Source organism: Colletotrichum chrysophilum, assembly GCF_026319265.1.
Source record: "Colletotrichum chrysophilum strain AFK26 chromosome Unknown scaffold_82, whole genome shotgun sequence".
In the NCBI taxonomy this organism is placed as follows: Eukaryota; Fungi; Ascomycota; class Sordariomycetes; order Glomerellales; family Glomerellaceae; genus Colletotrichum; species Colletotrichum chrysophilum.
The window spans coordinates 1-17,272 of NW_026517369.1; the positions used below are offsets into that span (position 1 = coordinate 1).

General features: G+C 48.4%; 2 protein-coding genes across 2 annotated transcripts; both read left to right on the forward strand.

Annotated features, from left to right (window-relative positions):
- Positions 1-4,112: 4,112 nt before the first annotated feature.
- On the forward strand, positions 4,113-7,504 carry LOS1 (pre-tRNA nuclear export protein; the record flags this gene model as incomplete). The annotated part of the gene is made up of 3 exons (XM_053181678.1): positions 4,113-4,124; positions 4,396-5,935; positions 5,985-7,504. The coding sequence occupies 3 exons, from the start codon at positions 4,113-4,115 to the stop codon at positions 7,502-7,504; spliced, it is 3,072 nt and encodes a 1,023-aa protein (XP_053034326.1).
- Positions 7,505-9,714: 2,210 nt separating this feature from the next.
- Positions 9,715-11,561, forward strand: COL26b_008934 (uncharacterized protein; the record flags this gene model as incomplete). Its single annotated transcript, XM_053181679.1, has 5 exons — positions 9,715-9,792; positions 9,856-10,438; positions 10,490-10,622; positions 10,671-11,507; positions 11,543-11,561. The coding sequence occupies 5 exons, from the start codon at positions 9,715-9,717 to the stop codon at positions 11,559-11,561; spliced, it is 1,650 nt and encodes a 549-aa protein (XP_053034327.1).
- Positions 11,562-17,272: the final 5,711 nt, after the last annotated feature.

Below are 17,272 nucleotides of genomic sequence, written 5' to 3' on the forward strand. Positions count from 1 at the left end.
GCTAGGTACTTGTCTGGGAGCTGGCAGAATCGGAATGCACTAACATTTATTTTTTGGACCAATGAGAGAACCAAATTCTCATGCGTCCGAGAGGATCATGCGTCCGTATCAATTCGTCATGCGTCCCTATCAATTGCCTTACTATACTTAGGAGTTAATATATAGTAAATAGAAGCAATAAGTATATTAATAGTTTATTATTATATAGATATTATAATTATAATTTATTAAAGTATTAATAAGAGTATTTTTATTAACTTTAATTATTAATATTATAAAAAGCTTACTTATATTATATTCTAATTAAAACTATTCCTAACTAGCTTACTCTTCCTCTATTATCTTTAATACCTAATTTCACACTAAAGTTATTTATTTCTTAAGTTAGAAATATTTTCTTCTTTTTTAATCTCCTCTAAGTTTAAGTATATTATTTCCTTAATAGCTTTTACTACTCCAAGATTATCCTTTAACCTCTTAGCTTTTTAATAGTCTTTTTATAAATAGCTAACCTAGTTATACTTAAAACAACTATATATTTCCCTACTAAAGCCCTTACTTATTCTTTTATATAAAGTGCGCATTAACCCTATTATCTTAATATCTTTATTTATATCTACTTTTAGAAATAATAACTTTATTCTAAAAGTTATAAACTAGTATAAAATATTGTAAATATAGTATAATCCCTCTAGTTGATAAGTAATATCTTATATAAAGCTTATATATTTAGTATACTTATAGGGGGTTACGTAGTTAACTAGATAATTAAGGAGCTTATATAATAATACTTTATATAGGTAATTAATTTAAATACTATCTAAGTAAGTTATACTACTTACCTCTATAATAATGTATTTAAAGTAAGGAAAAAATAAAGTAAAAGCTTTATTATGCTTTATTTTAAGCTTTAATAGCCTTCTAAGAGCTTTATTTTCTATATTTAGGTTACTATAAATATAGTTTAGGTATACTAAGAAGGTATTTAGCTTAAATAAGCTATTACTACCTCTTAAGCTATAGAAAGTTATAACTACTAATTATACTTTAGGTTTTAAATAGGAGTTAATTAGATATTATACCTTTTAGTTATTTAAGTAGAAAGCTTAATCTATCCTAATCTTATTATATATCTATTATACTTATATAGTATACTTATTATAGCTTCTTCTAAACTTAGGGGGGTTAGAGAGAGGCTTTAAATACTAAATACTACTTATTTCCTAAGTAATATCTAGTTTAAGGAGTAGTAGTACTAGTAGTAATACTAGTAGAGTTACTATAAAGTTTAGTATTATTAATACTAAAGCGTTACTAACTATAGTAGTTTATATTAGATCTATAACTAGCTTATTATTAACTTACTATAGAACTATTAGGTTATTAAGTTAGTTATTAAGCCTATTAATAGCTATATAATTTACTTTAAACACCTCTTTATTTACTAATATTAATTTTAAGCTAGCTATTTTTAGCCTAATTAGCTCTATTTTCTACTTACTATTTATTATACTATATAACTGGTAAGGTAAGTATTTAAAAAAGCTTAGATATATAAGGGGCTAGCCCTTAATTTATTTAACTTAGAGGTGCTTTAATTATAGTAATCTAAGCTAAAGAAAGGAAGTTTTCAGGATACTCTTTATGTAGAAGAAAAATAGGTATAAGGTGCCTATTAAGTAAATATAGTTACTAAAGGTAGAATTCCTAGTAGTCTATAGTATTACTTAGATATAATAAGTAGGTATAGCTTATAACAGCCTCTATATATATTAATACTAAACTATAACTCTATTATATACTTAAGCTATTTAAACTTTACTAACTACTTAAATAAATATATATTAAAGTACTTAATATAATTTATTATAATCTCTTAATTAGAGAAGGTAATAAGAAACTATATAAAAGAAACACCTTTATTAATGTTATAATTAGCTTAAGTAGTAATTAACTATAGTTATCTTAAAGATAAAATAAGCTAAGATAATATCTCTAATAGTATCACTAATACTAATAAGAGTATATAACTCTCTATTAATTAGATTAATAACTTCTTATAGTTTACTTTACTTCTATTATCCTTAAAGTAAAATAATATATATATAACTACTAAAGTAGCTAATATAGTAGCTAGACTTATTAGTATTCTATATTTTAAAGAACTTAAATTTATAATCTTAAACTATAGCTTTATACTAATTAAAGAAGTCTTAGATTAATACTAAATTAAACTTAATACCTTTTTAGTAAACTTTAATAAGTTTAATCTTTAATCTTTTCTAAAACTCTAAGTAGTTAGACTTCTAAGATCTTATAAAGTACTCTAAGATAAAGCCTTTACCCTAGCTAGCTTAGAAGGTATTAGCTATTTCTTTAATAATAACTAGAGTTACTAAGAAGCTAGTAGTATTAAGCTATATTATAAGTACTATTAAAGCTAAGTCTTTAGCTTCTATTACTACTTTTAGCTAGCTACCCTCTTAAGGTAGTATAGAGAAGTTATAACTAACTTCTAAAGTTTTAAGATACTTCCCTACTACTATATAGGATACTTTATAATTAATAGTAATAGCTTAAATTAATAGTATAATAATTAGAGGCTTCCCTAAATGCTCTAGCTAGAAAGCTTATTAATATAGGGTGTATAACGCTTATATAGCTTATTTAGTAGGCGTTAAGTTAGTATCACTCTAATAAAGTATTTTAGTAGCTAAGATTAAGAGAAATAATTAAAAAAAGCATAGTTTTAGGTTATAGCGTAGTCTTAAAAAAGATATTTTTAGTAGTAAAACGAGAAAAACGCAACTTTTATACAACTAGCTAGAAACCCCCTTTTTTGCGTGGAAACCCCGTTTTTTCGCCCCCTACGTGAGTAGGGGAGGTTCACGTAGGGGAAGTTTTGCGCTTGACGTGGCTGACTAACGCCCCCGGGTAGACACAGTAGCGCCTGATAGCGGACGGGCTAGGTTCTGTTTGTTTATGTGGACTGTGGAAAGGTCCAGAAGCTATGGAGTGTTTGTGCTGCCTCTCGTCGGTGTTTTGTCTGCCGTGCCGGAAGGAAAAGATAATTTGGGCTTGGCCGGAGACTTGGCCGACAATTGGCCGGGAAATGGACGGGGGTCCAGATTGCCAGGAACCCCGCCCTTCCTCTCCATGGCAGCCACCCGCCAACACATCTGCTGGCGTTGTCCACCGTTGGGCACGGCAAGGCCCTGTACCTAAGTTGACCCCTCCTGCCAAATTGGCTCTCGGGCTTCCATTCACCTCAGGGTAGGAGGTACCTTGCTTCCATTAGGTACATTACCCAGGTAGGCGAGGCATCGTACAGAGAATGACACCACCTGGCAGGAACGCGGAAAGTGAGGTGGCCTCAGGGAGGAGCACGAATGCTTTGCAGACTGGAAGCTGGAGGTATCCGTAGCCATATCCATGCCGCTGGATGGTGACCTTCAGCAGTGGGTTATGGAAGTTTAAGTGGAAGGAACCTTGACCTCGCAGACCAAGAGTTGATTGACCCCACTTGTGCACGAGACAGAAGTGCACTACACACTCTACCGACTTTTGGATTGTGCCTGTGAATGGAGAAAAAAAAAACACAAAGGCGGCGAGCAGCGACACCACCTGCCACCTCTGGAGTTGGACCTTACCCGGTCGACTACCTTAGCCTACGATATCCCCTCAGCCTTGCACCACTGCACAACCTTCCTCCTACTCCTCCTCTCTCTGCTCGATCATCCTACGACGACCTGCGATTCGCCCCCAAGGCCAAGAACAGCATATCGCCTGCTCCCCGCCGACATTCGCTGGCCCGCCTCGTGCTCGTCTCCGACCAAAGTACCCCTCGTGTGTGTGCACATTGAACCTCCCAACGCATCCGATCACCAATTCCCTCTGCCTAACGTATCGATCCGAACCGGGCCATGGGTCTCCAGTAGCTGCGTCGCCGCTTCCACGTCGAGCAAGAATGCTGAATGCACAGCTTCAAGCGCTGCCAGAATTATAGCAGCACATTTGCACCAAAAAAAGAATTAGCCAGTTTTTTGGCCCTTTGACTTTTCTCCCCGCGATATTTATTCCATCCGACGTCTCTGAGCCACATTGCTTAGAATATGGACGCTCAGGTACGTTTGCAGCGCATGTGCGATTGCCGAGTAGCTCGTGGTTGGGCTGCCATAGAAAAAAAAAACATATGGCCTCCTCGTCTGGTGCCCCGCCATTTTGGATCAGCAGCATCGTCACCGCATCCTCCCACCACTGCCTCACCTCCGCCGACCGCGGTTGATGTTTGTTGACTGCTTCTGCCACGGCAACCCACTCTCCCCCGCTTCGGCAACCCTGCAAACCAGACGATGGCCATCATGACTTGACCTGAGCTGACCCAACCTTGTTCAGATCGAGAACGCTGTTGAGGCAGCGTTCAACCCCACCGGCAACCAAGACCTCAAGCAACAAGCCTTCGAGTACCTGAACCAACTGCGAGTCGATCCCCAGGCCTGGCAGGTCTGCACCACCCTCTTCGCCCGAACTCCGAGACCTTCCGAAGTCGTTCGTCTGTTCTGCCTCGAGGTGGTCAACTATGCCGTCCATGCCCAAGGTCTCGACCGTCAGAGCCTCACATGGCTGAAGGACATGCTCCTCGATTACGTCCGGAACATGTACAATGGCTCCCAGCAGGACCAGATCGACCCGGCCCACTTGCAGAACAAGCTATCGCAGACCCTCACGTACTTGTTCGTCTTCTTGTACAACGACGGTTGGGACTCCTTCATCGACGACTTTCTTGCCGTTGCCAGCAGTCCGAACAACACCGCCGGCGTCGTCCTGTACCTGCGAATCCTCGGCTCCATCCATGACGAGATTGCCGACATGCTGTTGACCCGCAACAGCAACGACGCGAAGCGCAACACCGACCTGAAGGACCAGCTGCGTGCGCGCGATGTTCAAAAGGTTGCCCAGTCCTGGAAGGACCTGCTGTCACAGTACTCGGGACAGAATGATCACATAGTGGAGATGGTTCTGAAGGTTATTGGCAAGTGGATTAGCTGGATGGACATCTCCTTGATTGTCAATCAAGACATGCTCGGCCTGTTGCTTCCTGTTATTGGCCGGACAAACAACTCCGGCAGCGAGGACAAGGTCAGGGACGCTGCCATCGACACCCTCACCGAGATCGTGGGCAAGAAGATGAAGGGCCCCGAGAAGATGGAGCTCATTTCCTTCCTCAACTTGCGCGATATCGTGTCCCAGCTTATCGCAAGCGCTCCTTTGGCCGACCTGAAGAATACCCCTCAATACGACACCGATCTCGCGGAGGCTGTCGCCAAGCTCGTCAACACCGTCATGGCAGACATTGTGCGCGCACTAGAGGATGGCCAAGCAAATGAGAACACGCGAGCCAAGGCCGAGCAGCACTTGCACGATTTCCTCCCCTTCCTGTTGCGCTTCTTCTCCGACGAATATGATGAGGTCTGCGCGACCGTCATTTCCTCGCTCACCGACCTCCTCACTCTCCTCCGCAAGGTCGGCGCAAACCTTCCTCCCTCTTACAAGGAGATGCTCCCTCCCATCCTGAACGCCATTATACTCAAGATGCGGTACGACGAGACCTCCAACTGGGGTGACGAGGACGAGCAGACGGATGAGGCAGAGTTCCAGGAGCTGCGCAAGAGGTTACAGGTCCTTCAGAAAACCGTTGCGGCCGTCGACCAGGACCTCTACATTGAGGTCTTGAGCAACCTGGTTTCTCATACCTTTACTGACCTCGACCAGCGAGGCTCCAATATGGACTGGAGAGACCTTGACCTAGCGCTTCACGAGATGTACCTGTTTGGTGAACTGGCGTTGCCGAACCAGGGGCTGGGCACGAAGAGCCAACCGAACAGCACAGCAACAGAAAGACTTACCATCATGGTGACAAAGATGGTTGAGTCTGGTAAGTCATCACCCCTTCGTTTTCGGTGACATCAAGCTGACCCCAGTAGGAATTGCTCAGTTCCCCCACCCCGCCATTTTGCTCCAGTACATGGAGATTTGTGTCCGGTACTGGCAAGTGTTTGACGCCCGGCAAGAATACATCCCGCAAGTTCTCGAGAACTTTGTGCGGTTGGTACATCATGACCATGTTCGTATCAAGACACGATCCTGGTACCTTTTCCTCAGATTCGTCAAGTATCTCAGGGCCCAGGTCGGCAACGTTGCCGGGACCATCATTGAGGCCATTAGCGACCTCCTCCCGATCAAGGCCGAGGTTTCTGAAAATAACGGAGACGATGACATGTCTTCAGATGAGTCCGATCACTCCGCGGACGCTCTGTTCACCAGCCAACTGTTCCTTTTCGAAGCCATTGGCTGCATTGCTTCGACTGGAAGCACACCCGCAGATAAACAGGCCTACTATGCCCGGCTGGTGATGTCTCCTTTGTTCCGTGACATGGAAGCCCACTTGCCCAAGGCGAAGGCTGGCGATGCTCAAGCCATTCTCCAAATCCACCACATCATCCTGGCCCTCGCCGGCCTGGCTCACGGTTTCTCCGACTGGACTCCTGGCAGCAACTCGGCCCAGCAACGACCTCCTCCAGACAAGCTCGTATCTGATGAGTTCTCGAGGGCTGCCGAAGCCATCCTGATTGCACTCCGCGAGCTCAACGGCTCCGCCGATATCCGCACCGCTTGCCGAGCTTCGTTCAGCAAGCTGCTCGGAGTTCTCGGGTCTGCAGTGCTTCCTCAGCTCCCTCAGTGGATCGAGGGATTCCTCTCACAGAGCTCATCCAAAGACGAGATGGCCATGTTCCTGCGATTGCTGGACCAGATCGTCTTCGGCTTCAAGACCGAGATTTATGACGTCCTGAACCTGCTGCTCACCCCCTTGCTGCAGAGAATCTTCGCCGGCCTATCGGAGCCGGTGACGGGCACAGACGACGAGATCCAACTCGGAGAGCTACGCAGGGAATATCTGTCCTTCCTGCTGGTGATCCTCAACAACGAGCTGCAGTCGGTCTTCATCAGCGAAGCCAACCGGGCCTTCTTCGAGACAATGATCACCTCCATTCTCACCCTGGGGCGCACCCTGGTGGCCGAAAACATTGGACCCAGTCGCCTCGCGTTCAGTGTGTTGGCTCGCATGGTCGTCGTCTGGGGCGGCCCCGACGTCGCCAAGATTTCGGACAATCCCTCGCCCCCGAGCGGTTCGGCCAACCCATCCATCCCGGGTTTCGATCGGTTCATGATCGACCGCTTCCACCCGCTCTGCTGGGAGGTGTTCCAGGACCCGAACTTCAGGCCGCACAAGGATGCTCAGAGCAAGCAGGTGCTCAACGAGATTGCTGGGCTCGAGCAGGCCATCTATGTCAAGACGGGAGACATGTTTATCCAGAACCTCCAGTCGCAGTTGTTCCCACACCTGGGCATTGACGGATCCGAGTTCATGCGGTGCATGTCCACGTCGGCGGACAGAAAGGCTTTCTCGGGTTATTTGCAGGGGCTGCTGAAGAGCCGTAGATAGTGGCTCGGCTTATTGCGGTGAGGGGGTGTGAAGGCTTTACAACTATGAAGGACAGGTACAGGGAAGGGGATGGATTTCGGGAAATCTCGTCTTGGCCACTTTTCTTTGTTTACATATCCACTGGCCGCATCGCCTTGGAGTTTAAGGGAGGCATTAGAGATTAAATGACAAATGACAAAAAGACCATGTTCTATGCAAGCTTGCGCTGTTGATTCTCTGGCCTTTGAAAATGTAAGAAGGGGGTTGATAAGCTTCGCTTCGAGTGTTTATAGCATGGAAACGTATCCTCGAAGAAAGTCGGTCTGGCCATCTAGTACTGTCGTCTTGCCAGCCAGTTGTCCTTAAATTCTTTCTCTTTGACTTTGATCTTATAGTACCCCAACGCCAATATCAGCGGCAGGGATAATCAAGGATAAAGATGACGTATGTTATCTCAAGGAGCATTTGTGTTATGAGCCTAGAATACAAGCTCGTCCGTAGGCGTTACGGCTTGCATCTATGATTACACGTATGCTTAGGAATCAAGGAGACCTTTGTTGTCGGGATAAGAAGACAATCATCCCCTCTGTTCGTGCCTGGCCTGAGGCGGGTTTCATCTCGCAGTCAACAGCTTGTATTACATCAAGCATCAATCTGCTAATAATTCATTTGGACATTTAGAACTCACCGATAGTAGCCAACACTTCCGTTCTATCCCGCTCGACAGCTTGCTGCAATGTCATGAAATCAGTTGTTCGGTTTAAATGATTGTCTGACGTGTAGTAGTATCCGCGAACCGACAGCTGGACGGACAAAACATACCAGCCGCCTTTCAAACCATGCCAAGATTCTTCCACTCAACAGGCCGCTGCGAAATCCAAGCCTTTGTCAGTCAGAGATCGAGGCAACAGCCCATCAGAGAACTGCTGCGGGCCTTCTGATCGACATCGGCCTCGACACAGCGATCCCTCACGTCTGGGAAATTGCCAGTTGATAGTCGATCGAAGCGACGGGGAGCAGGCAGGACATGTTCGGGAAGGCATATTTATGGCGGTGAGGGATGGCAACAAGGAACATTATTTGATGTGTCTACGCTCGCATGTAAAATGCTCCTCTCCAAGATACTGGCAGAGAACCACAACCTCATTACCGCTAAACGTTTCTGCCGAGAGGTATTGCAGACCAAGTTAGGTTTTAACAGAGGGGGTCACCTCAACGGATTTTCTTGCTCGCTCGATCTTGCGGTCCTCCTTCAACGGCAGACCAAGTTGCACAGTCTGAATGCCTGGTATTCGAGCTACTCAGGAAAGAGTCAGCTGAAGACAATCCTCTAAGGCTTGTTTGCATGGCTTGTCTTGCTCCAAAACATCAGCAGCAAAATCGATACCGGGGGATCAAAATGATGATCGAAAAACTACGCCGGCTCGAGAACCATCAATATTCGCAGCAGACGAAGTGACCTAGCGTCAACATTAAATATTATCCTCATCATCACTGGGACAGAATTGCTGCACCGTTCCAAAGTCACATGCGTGGTCATCACGATACATTATCTGGTCCGGCTAGGTGCGAGAAGGACTTCGGGAGCGAGCCTGGTCCAGATTCCCTACATTTGGTTTGATGATGATCTCGCTGACTGACAGGTGGCTATGCATGTTCCAAGACTCCTCGAACCGTCGAGACTATTTTTTCTACCAATAGCAGCCTCGCCATGTCCAAGGCGGACATGAAATTGTGACCAAACCGGGCAGCTGCAGCGCTTACACATTAACACGACTCTATAATTGGCTCTTGTATGCCATGAAGCCCAGCTGCATCTATTTGGAGGTAAATGTCAGCCTGTTATCGGTATCGAAAGGAGGACACCCATCTACCACGCCGAGCCTACCCAATAACTTCCCGTCTCTCATTCCAATCTCACTGCTCTCGTCGTCACAGACAGTCCCGCGACTCCATCATTCTGCAACTCCCACCCTGACATCAGCTATGTCTGATCCTCAAATATACACCGTCGGTTGGATCTGCGCCATCACCGCCGAGTTTGTTGCCGCCCAAGCGTTCCTCGATGAGGAACACCCGGCCCGCGACAAACCGCACGACACGACAACAACAGCTATGTTCTAGGCAAAGCTAGCGGTCATAACGTCGTCATTGCTACCTTGCCTAACGGCCAATATGGCACAACCTCGGCAGCAACGGTCGCTAGAGATATGCTCCATAGCTTTCCGAATATGCGTATTGGGCTGATGGTAGGCATCGGTGGCGGCGCACCTAGCCAGAAGCATGACATTCGTCTCGGTGATATGGTCGTCAGTACCCCAAATAGTGGACGAGGAGGCGTGTTCTAGTACGACTTTGGCAAAACCATACAGAATTGCAAGTTCCAAGACACAGGGTTCTTGAACCAGCCGCCGTTGCTGGTACTCTCAGCCGTCACTACGCTTAAGGGCAAATATGAAATGAAAGGCCACCGGCTTATCGACGAAGTGGACAAGAAGATCGAGAAGATCAAGAAGAAGAGCGCATACAGACAACCTGCGCAAGCAAGCGACAGGCTATATAAGTCTAATATTGTACATTCTTCGAGCTGCTGCGATGACGTATGCGGCAATAATACCGCCAGTCTCATAGCCCGCCCTGAACGAGGCGAAGAAGATGACAACCCTGCTATTCACTACGGCTTGATTGCTAGCGGCAACCAGCTGATAAAGGACGCGCATATCCGGGACATATTGATAAAAGAGAAGGACGTTCTATGCTTCGAGATGGAGGCTGCTGGTCTGATGAACCACTTTCCGTGCCTTGTTATCCGGGGGATATGCGATTACTCCGACTCGCATAAGAACAAGGAGTGGCAGGACTTCGCGGCCATGATGGCGGCAGCTTATGCCAAGGATCTGTTATACCAGATTGCGCCAGACACTGTTGAGGCTGAGAAGCCCATCTCCAATTCCAGTTAGTTTGGCAAAACCCAACTCATTTGATTCTATCTGACTATGAACTAAGAGCGGGCGCACTTTGTTGTGCCATTCCGCCGCGACTCCGATTTTGTAAACCGGCCTGACATCTGGTCATGGATTGAAACGCGATACGCCGGATCTGAAATGTGCTTTGCTCTCGTGGGCCTCGGCGGATTTGGGTATGTTACACCGATTATTGTTAGAGACCTATATTGACAAAGCCACAGCAAGTCCCAGGTTGCCATACAGTTCCCTCACCAGGTCCACGATACCTTTCCCGAAACCAGCATCTTCTGGATCAATGCCAGCACGAGAGCGACCTTCCAAGACTCTTACCGTTCCATAGCAGAAGCTCTGGAGCTCCCTAATCGCCACGACCCTGGTGTTAACGTCCTAGCGCTGGTCCGCGACTGGCTGCAGAGAGAGGACGTGGGCCGGTGGCTGATGGTTGTCGACAATGCCGATGATGTTGAGATGCTCACCAAGATCAATGATCAAAAGGATGAGTCGATACCAATAGCGTCGTATCTCCCTATGACAGGCAACGGCAAGATCCTGGTCACGTCGCGCAGCAGGGATGCGGCAGAAAAGCTGACGGATAATGGCGAGATGATCCTGAGAGTTTCGAAAATGGAGACAATCCATGCACTGCAGCTACTCCAAAAGAAACTTGGCCAAGATGTTGACGAAACCGCCGCATTGCGCCTGGCTGATTTCCTCGGCCACATCCCACTCGCCTTGAACCAAGCAGCAGCGTACATATACAGACGACGTCGCACGACCATACAATCATACATGGACGAACTCCAAAGGAGTGAGAAGCGGAAAGACGCTCTGCTGCGTAGCGACAGAGGGGATGCCCGACGGTACCCCGGTGTGTCCAATTCTGTTGTTCTGACGTGGCAGTTGACGTTTGAGCAGATCAAACAGGAGCAGTCCCGGGCGGCCAACCTTCTATCGCTGATGAGCTGCTTCCAGGCACAAAACATCCCAGAATACATGTTGCACCACTATCACAGCGACTTTTCTAGTGTTGAGGAGAGCGATTTGGAGGACGACTTGGAGTTACTCCAGGGCTACTCTCTCGTCGCGATAACAGCTACAACGGGGTTCTGTGAGATGCACCCACTAGTACAATTTTGTACACAGGCCTGGATTCGGGATTTTGGTCTCCCAGAGCTGTGGAAGAGACGCTTCCTCAAATCCGCATCACAACATTTTCCATCGGGCGAGTTCGAAACATGGGAGCAGTGTCAAATGATAATGCCCCATGTACAACCACTGCTCAATCAAAAGCCATCAGAAGAAGGTGACCGCTTAGAATGGAGCAACTTAGCGACGAATGTTGCCCGTTACTTGTATTACCTGGGCGACTACTCTCGAGCGGAGGTGCTAGCACAAGACGCCGTGAGCATTCACATGCGAAGCCTAGGCCGACAACATCCCTTTACGCTGGAGAGCATGACCTACCTGGCGTCAACGTATCGAGAACAGGGGCGGTGGAAGGAGGCTGAGGAGCTACAGGTGCAAGTAATGGAGACGAGTAAAGTCGTATGTGGTATGGCTCATCCTGGCACGTATAGTATTATGGGCGACCTAGCAGCAACATACTATCGTCAAGAGCGGTGGGCAGAGGCAGAGGAGCTATATTTGCAGGTAATGGAGGCAAACCTGAGTTTATTTGGGGAAAAGCACCAAGAGACTCTCCGTGTTATGAGCGGTGTTGCGATGACATACAAAAGCCAAGGGCGGTGTGGGGAGGCTGGAGCGCTACTTGAGCGGGTGAGAGACATAAGCATGAAGGAACTTGGAGAGGAGCATCCACGCACACTGATACACATGGAAAACTTGGCATCAGTTTATGATAGCCAAAGGCGGTGGGAAGAGGCTGAGAAACTTCAGAAACAAGTAGTGAACGCTAGGGGAAAGGTCCTGGGAGAGAATCATCCCTTCACGCTGAATGGCACGAGGTATCTAGTATTGATATATGAGAAGCAAGGTAGATTCGAGGAGGCTTTAGATTTACAAGCGCAGGTGGTGGGCATACAGAAGAGAGTACTTGGAGAGGAGCATCTAGATACACTGGGAAGTATGGACAAGTTAGTGGATATGTTAGAAGAACAGGGTCGGTGGAAGGAGGCGGAGAGTCTAGAGGCGCAACTGCTGGAAACAAGAAAGAGGGTGCTTGGCGAGGAGCATCCGGATACGATAAGAAGTATGAACGTCATGAGAGTTCTAGCTTATTGCCAGGACCGATTGGAAGAGGCTAAAGAGTTTTTTATGCGAGTGGTAGAAATGGGAAAGGGGGTGTTTGGGAACACGCACTCTAACACACTAATTAGTATGTATAACCTAGCGTGGGTGCAAAAGAACTTGGGCGAACGGAAGAAGGCTGAAGAGCTGCTGGCCCAAGTGGTGGAAACGAGAAAGCGGGTGCATGGAGAGGGCCATCCACACACCAGACATTCCATCTCTTGTCTCACAGCCTAGAGACTAGAGGTTCAAGGAAAGGGCCACCAGTGACCATGATCTCTGAAATCATGGGGAACCTCAGTAGCTGTAGGAAAAAAGCATACATCGACACCGATATTTTCAATTGCGGGAGGGCTTGTGCCATATATTATCCTGCGTCTATCACTTTTGATACCGCCGTTTTCCAATGGTATTTAAGACGTGATTCTAGTTGTGTATGACCGCTTCGGGCAGGGCACCATGGCGTGATATGGAGGGTTCTTGGCTCAAGAAACAACAAAGTCAATTTCCTCGGCCACAACTTCTTCACCAGAAGCCATAAACCTATGTAGCCTGCTCGAAGAGTTCTAAAACGACTCCGTGGAGGCAAAGTCTCCAGTGTGGGACTGGACACTATTGTAGAGAACGTGCTCGAGCCGACGACAGTTTCTTGGAGTGAATGTACCGAGGGAAATCGCCACGTCTGGATCAGACCAAGACTCACCGCCGGCTACTCTATTCAGTCGGTACAGTGTCCGAATTTTGCGGCCTGGTATCCCCGACATTGGTATTGGTAGTCCCGTCCGTCTTGAGTCTACCGCCGAAGGCCATATCAAGAGCTGTATCAAGCCTTTGCTCGACAGGCAGGAGTCAGACTTCGCTTTGTCTCATCGCGATGGCGAAGGAGCGGCAATGGATGCCCACTTGATCCGTCATATGACAAGCGGTTGTCAGACGCCTCTCAGATGTCAAATTCTGGACTGATCGGGAGGTCACTCGCAACGAAGCCCTGGACGCTTCCCACGCTCGAGTTCGGTTCCGCTAGCTGTTGGCCGACAGTATCGCAGCGAGGCTGTGAGCGGTGCACATGCTTGCAATCTGCTGGTGAAAAGGGAGGATGGTGATACGATGCCCAAGACAATCATCAATATCCCTGAAGGGAGGTATCCGTTAGACTCGGCCGATTCGCCGCGGTGTTCATATGGACTGTCTCTTATTCAGCAAAACCACGCGTATGTCGAACCGCGAGACAGACAAGAGCTAGCGACGGGCCGCAGCCAAGATGTCTCGCTCGCACGCCGTGTGCTTGAGACACAATGCGTGTTGCTGAACCAGCTGGACGCTGTTCCGAGGCCGAACCCTGCCATGTTGTGCGCTGAGTCGAAACGTGTGTTACACCACGCACTCATTTGCCGTGAGACCTGCAGTAAAACAATAACATGCCAATGTGTATTACCATTCAAACCAAGGGCAGGACGGTAGTTGCTGATCCCCATGAGAGCCTGGCAGCGCAGTTGAGACCTGTCTGTTGATTTCAAGGGACCAGAATGTCTCTCGGAGCATCAGTCGGAGCAATAGGTTTGGGAGACCCTTGGGATACGAGTCTTGTGAAAAGCATCGCGGTACCGGGCAGTTTCTGGCGTGGGTGATGAGTATCGAGGACCATCGCAAGACGAAGCATCGGCAAGAGTCCAAATCGTTCGATACTCGGTGGTCTGCATGCGCAAAACAATGGCAGATTGGCTCGAGTTTCGCTGCTGCTCCCTTGGCCAGGCCATCTCGAAAAGATGAATGCAGAACCTCAAGCAACGTATCGGGCGCGTCAGGCAGTTCCTAAGTCTGCTGTCATCCGGTATCTCGGGCAGTCGAGTTCGGGCGTGGCAAAACAGAACGCGCGCTTCAAGCCAATAATGTAGGCGATTTCCCGTAGTAATCCAATTTGTCGACAAAAAGGGAATGGGAATATCAGCCGGGCGAGATCCTTCGTCCATTCAGCCACCAACATCGAGAACAGGTTCCGAGGGAACGGTCGCTAATATCTTGCGGCGCGAACAGCCTTCTGAGCTTCATCGTACCCCTGAGGCGTGCATGTTGGCTTATGCGGGCATCCAAGTCTGGGGTTGGCCGAGGCCATGCCGCCATCTCGACCCGACGAAAGACCTGCCTCTTGAAGCGGCGCGGAATGGGCTCCTTTTGCGGGGATGGCTGACTGACCCCAAAAAATTGTCCGAGATTTGCTTTTCGTTTGGTCAGATTGCCTTCACACACTCTCTTCCCCCTCCTCAGGCACAATGAGGTTTGGCGCCGGGCATTGGACCGAGAGGGCGGGTCAGATTTCCACTTACCTAGAATAGACAACCAGAAGCAGCGTCAAATATCCCACAGGTGACATCCAACTCGATCCCAGCCAGTCGCACGGCTTCCGATGGTAGATTTCCCAAACGGGACGCTGATGTCCAGAGTATGGAGAAATCGGCTGTGTGATCTACAGGCTGGTGTGGCGCCGAGCTTCCTGAGAGACGGGAGCTGCATGGTTCATTAAACTCCACAACTCTGTCAGTCCCGCCGCGTGATCGGAGGTTTTAGGGGACGATTGTCATTAAGAATTGTCGGTGAGATGAAGACTGAAAAGGGAACAATGCGACAAACGAGATCCATTGTTTGCCAAGACCCGCCGTTCCAGAGCAAACGCGCCGGCCAAGGGGCACGCAAAAGCTTCTCTACTCCAGCCTCTCGGTTGGCTTCAATGGCGCATAGAAATTGCATTCCAAATGTAAAGAAGCGGCGATGCTGGTGGTGTCTGTAGGTCTCACAGCCAAGAGATTAGACATGGCCTGGCCAAGCGGCCAGTGACAGCATGGTCGATGATGTGGTCATGTCAAATTACGCTGGACAGCCGATCCGATCAGGCCGCTGCCAAGAACCCGGAGGACAGACGGAGGCGGTCGACGGCGTGGCCTCGGGGCAACACTACCGCAAGCCGTGATGGTGACGGCGCTGGCAGTCCTGAATCGCGGCTGATTAAGGTTATCATTGCTCCTGTCAACGCAACCTTGCCATATGTGGTCCTCAGACGACTGGCGGAAAGTAGCCGTCGTCGTCCAAGTCATGCCGGCAATCAAACACATTCGGCCGGCCGTCGGTCAGGCAGCCCACGAGCAGGCATAACAAGACGTCATAAGGGTCAATCGACATGGGAGAGACGTTGGAGCCCTTGAGGGAGCATCAGACGATCTGGTGCGTCCACAATTGTGAAACGCGCGATTAGCAGCACGCTGGAGCCCTTGGCTTCCTCGTGGGGCCGGCTGGTACGCTGCTGATAAGTCCGACATGGATATCTCTGAGAGACAATTTGCGATGCTTTTCCGACGTTGAAACGGCTCTTCTTTGTTCTGGGTCGCCGATGAGGGGTTCCTTGACCTTGGTTCCTGGCTAATATCCGTCTGTCGAGGAGCCAACAAGACAATGGACATGGCTGGCACGCTCATGAATTTCCTGAATCGATGCCATCCCCGACACCCAAGCACAAAACAACTTAAAGTAGAGAGACACCGCAGTAGCGTTATTGACCGCCCGAGTGGCGGCCATCTAGGCGTGGCAATGGCATGGCTGCCACGGAATCCAGACTCACGATATGGAGTCCCAGAAGTAAAACGTCAAAAAACACAGACATCGGCGGGATGGGCGTGGCGGTCGGGGCTAAGCCGGTTCAGGCGGCATCAAGAAGTGCCGGGACAGTCTAACGAGACGAACTGGAGATTGAGATTGGCTTTTTGAGCTTGAAGGGACACGGTCAGTGGGCGCGATGGTCCGTGATTCTGACGTGTTGACAACGCTGATCTCGCAACGCTGGATGATGCCGCGGAGGATTTTCGCAAAAACCCATCCAGGGATGGACAGGGGCGGAGGGCTTGGTGGCAGGGGGCTCGTCTTCCCTGGTTCTCATGTTGCGGTATCTGCGCCTCTGCGTTGGCTTCCGCGGCTCAGTGTGCATGTACTTAGCCGTGACCGTAGGTGCATGCTGCGGTGTCTGTTTTCCCGCCGACGTTGGCCAACAAGTCGGATGGATCGTTTCCCTCCCAAGCGCTCAGTCCGAAGACGAACAAGAATGGCGGGGATGATTTACCACGAGGCTCCATGGATGGACGTTGACGAGTGGTTCTCCCATTATTCTGGCAGCTTCGCGGGAAATTAAGCCGTAATGGACGGTTCGTGAAATGGAAAAAGATTGACAGGAAGAGACTGAAAAGGGGAAGTTGTGAAGATGATTTGCGCGGAGAAAAGGAGTACGTACATTGGGTGCATCCCAGAGGCTGACCCTTTTGGAAATAGTGCCCACCAGCCCAGTTTATGTTCCTGCATTAGCAGACCCTCCGCTTCGTTTCTCATGCAGGTACGTACTGTACAGAATGTTTTGTGCCTTGGGCCCCTTTGTGCCTGGTTTGTGCAAACATCCACAGACCAACTCCAGGGTCACTCGGAGAGGAGAAAGAGAAAAGGAGCCAGGGACACAAGGCACAAGGCACAACAAGGCTTGCCAAGGGGAACGCCCAGGAATCGCGCTCCCCTGCCTGGGCTGTCTCTCTCTCTCCTCTTT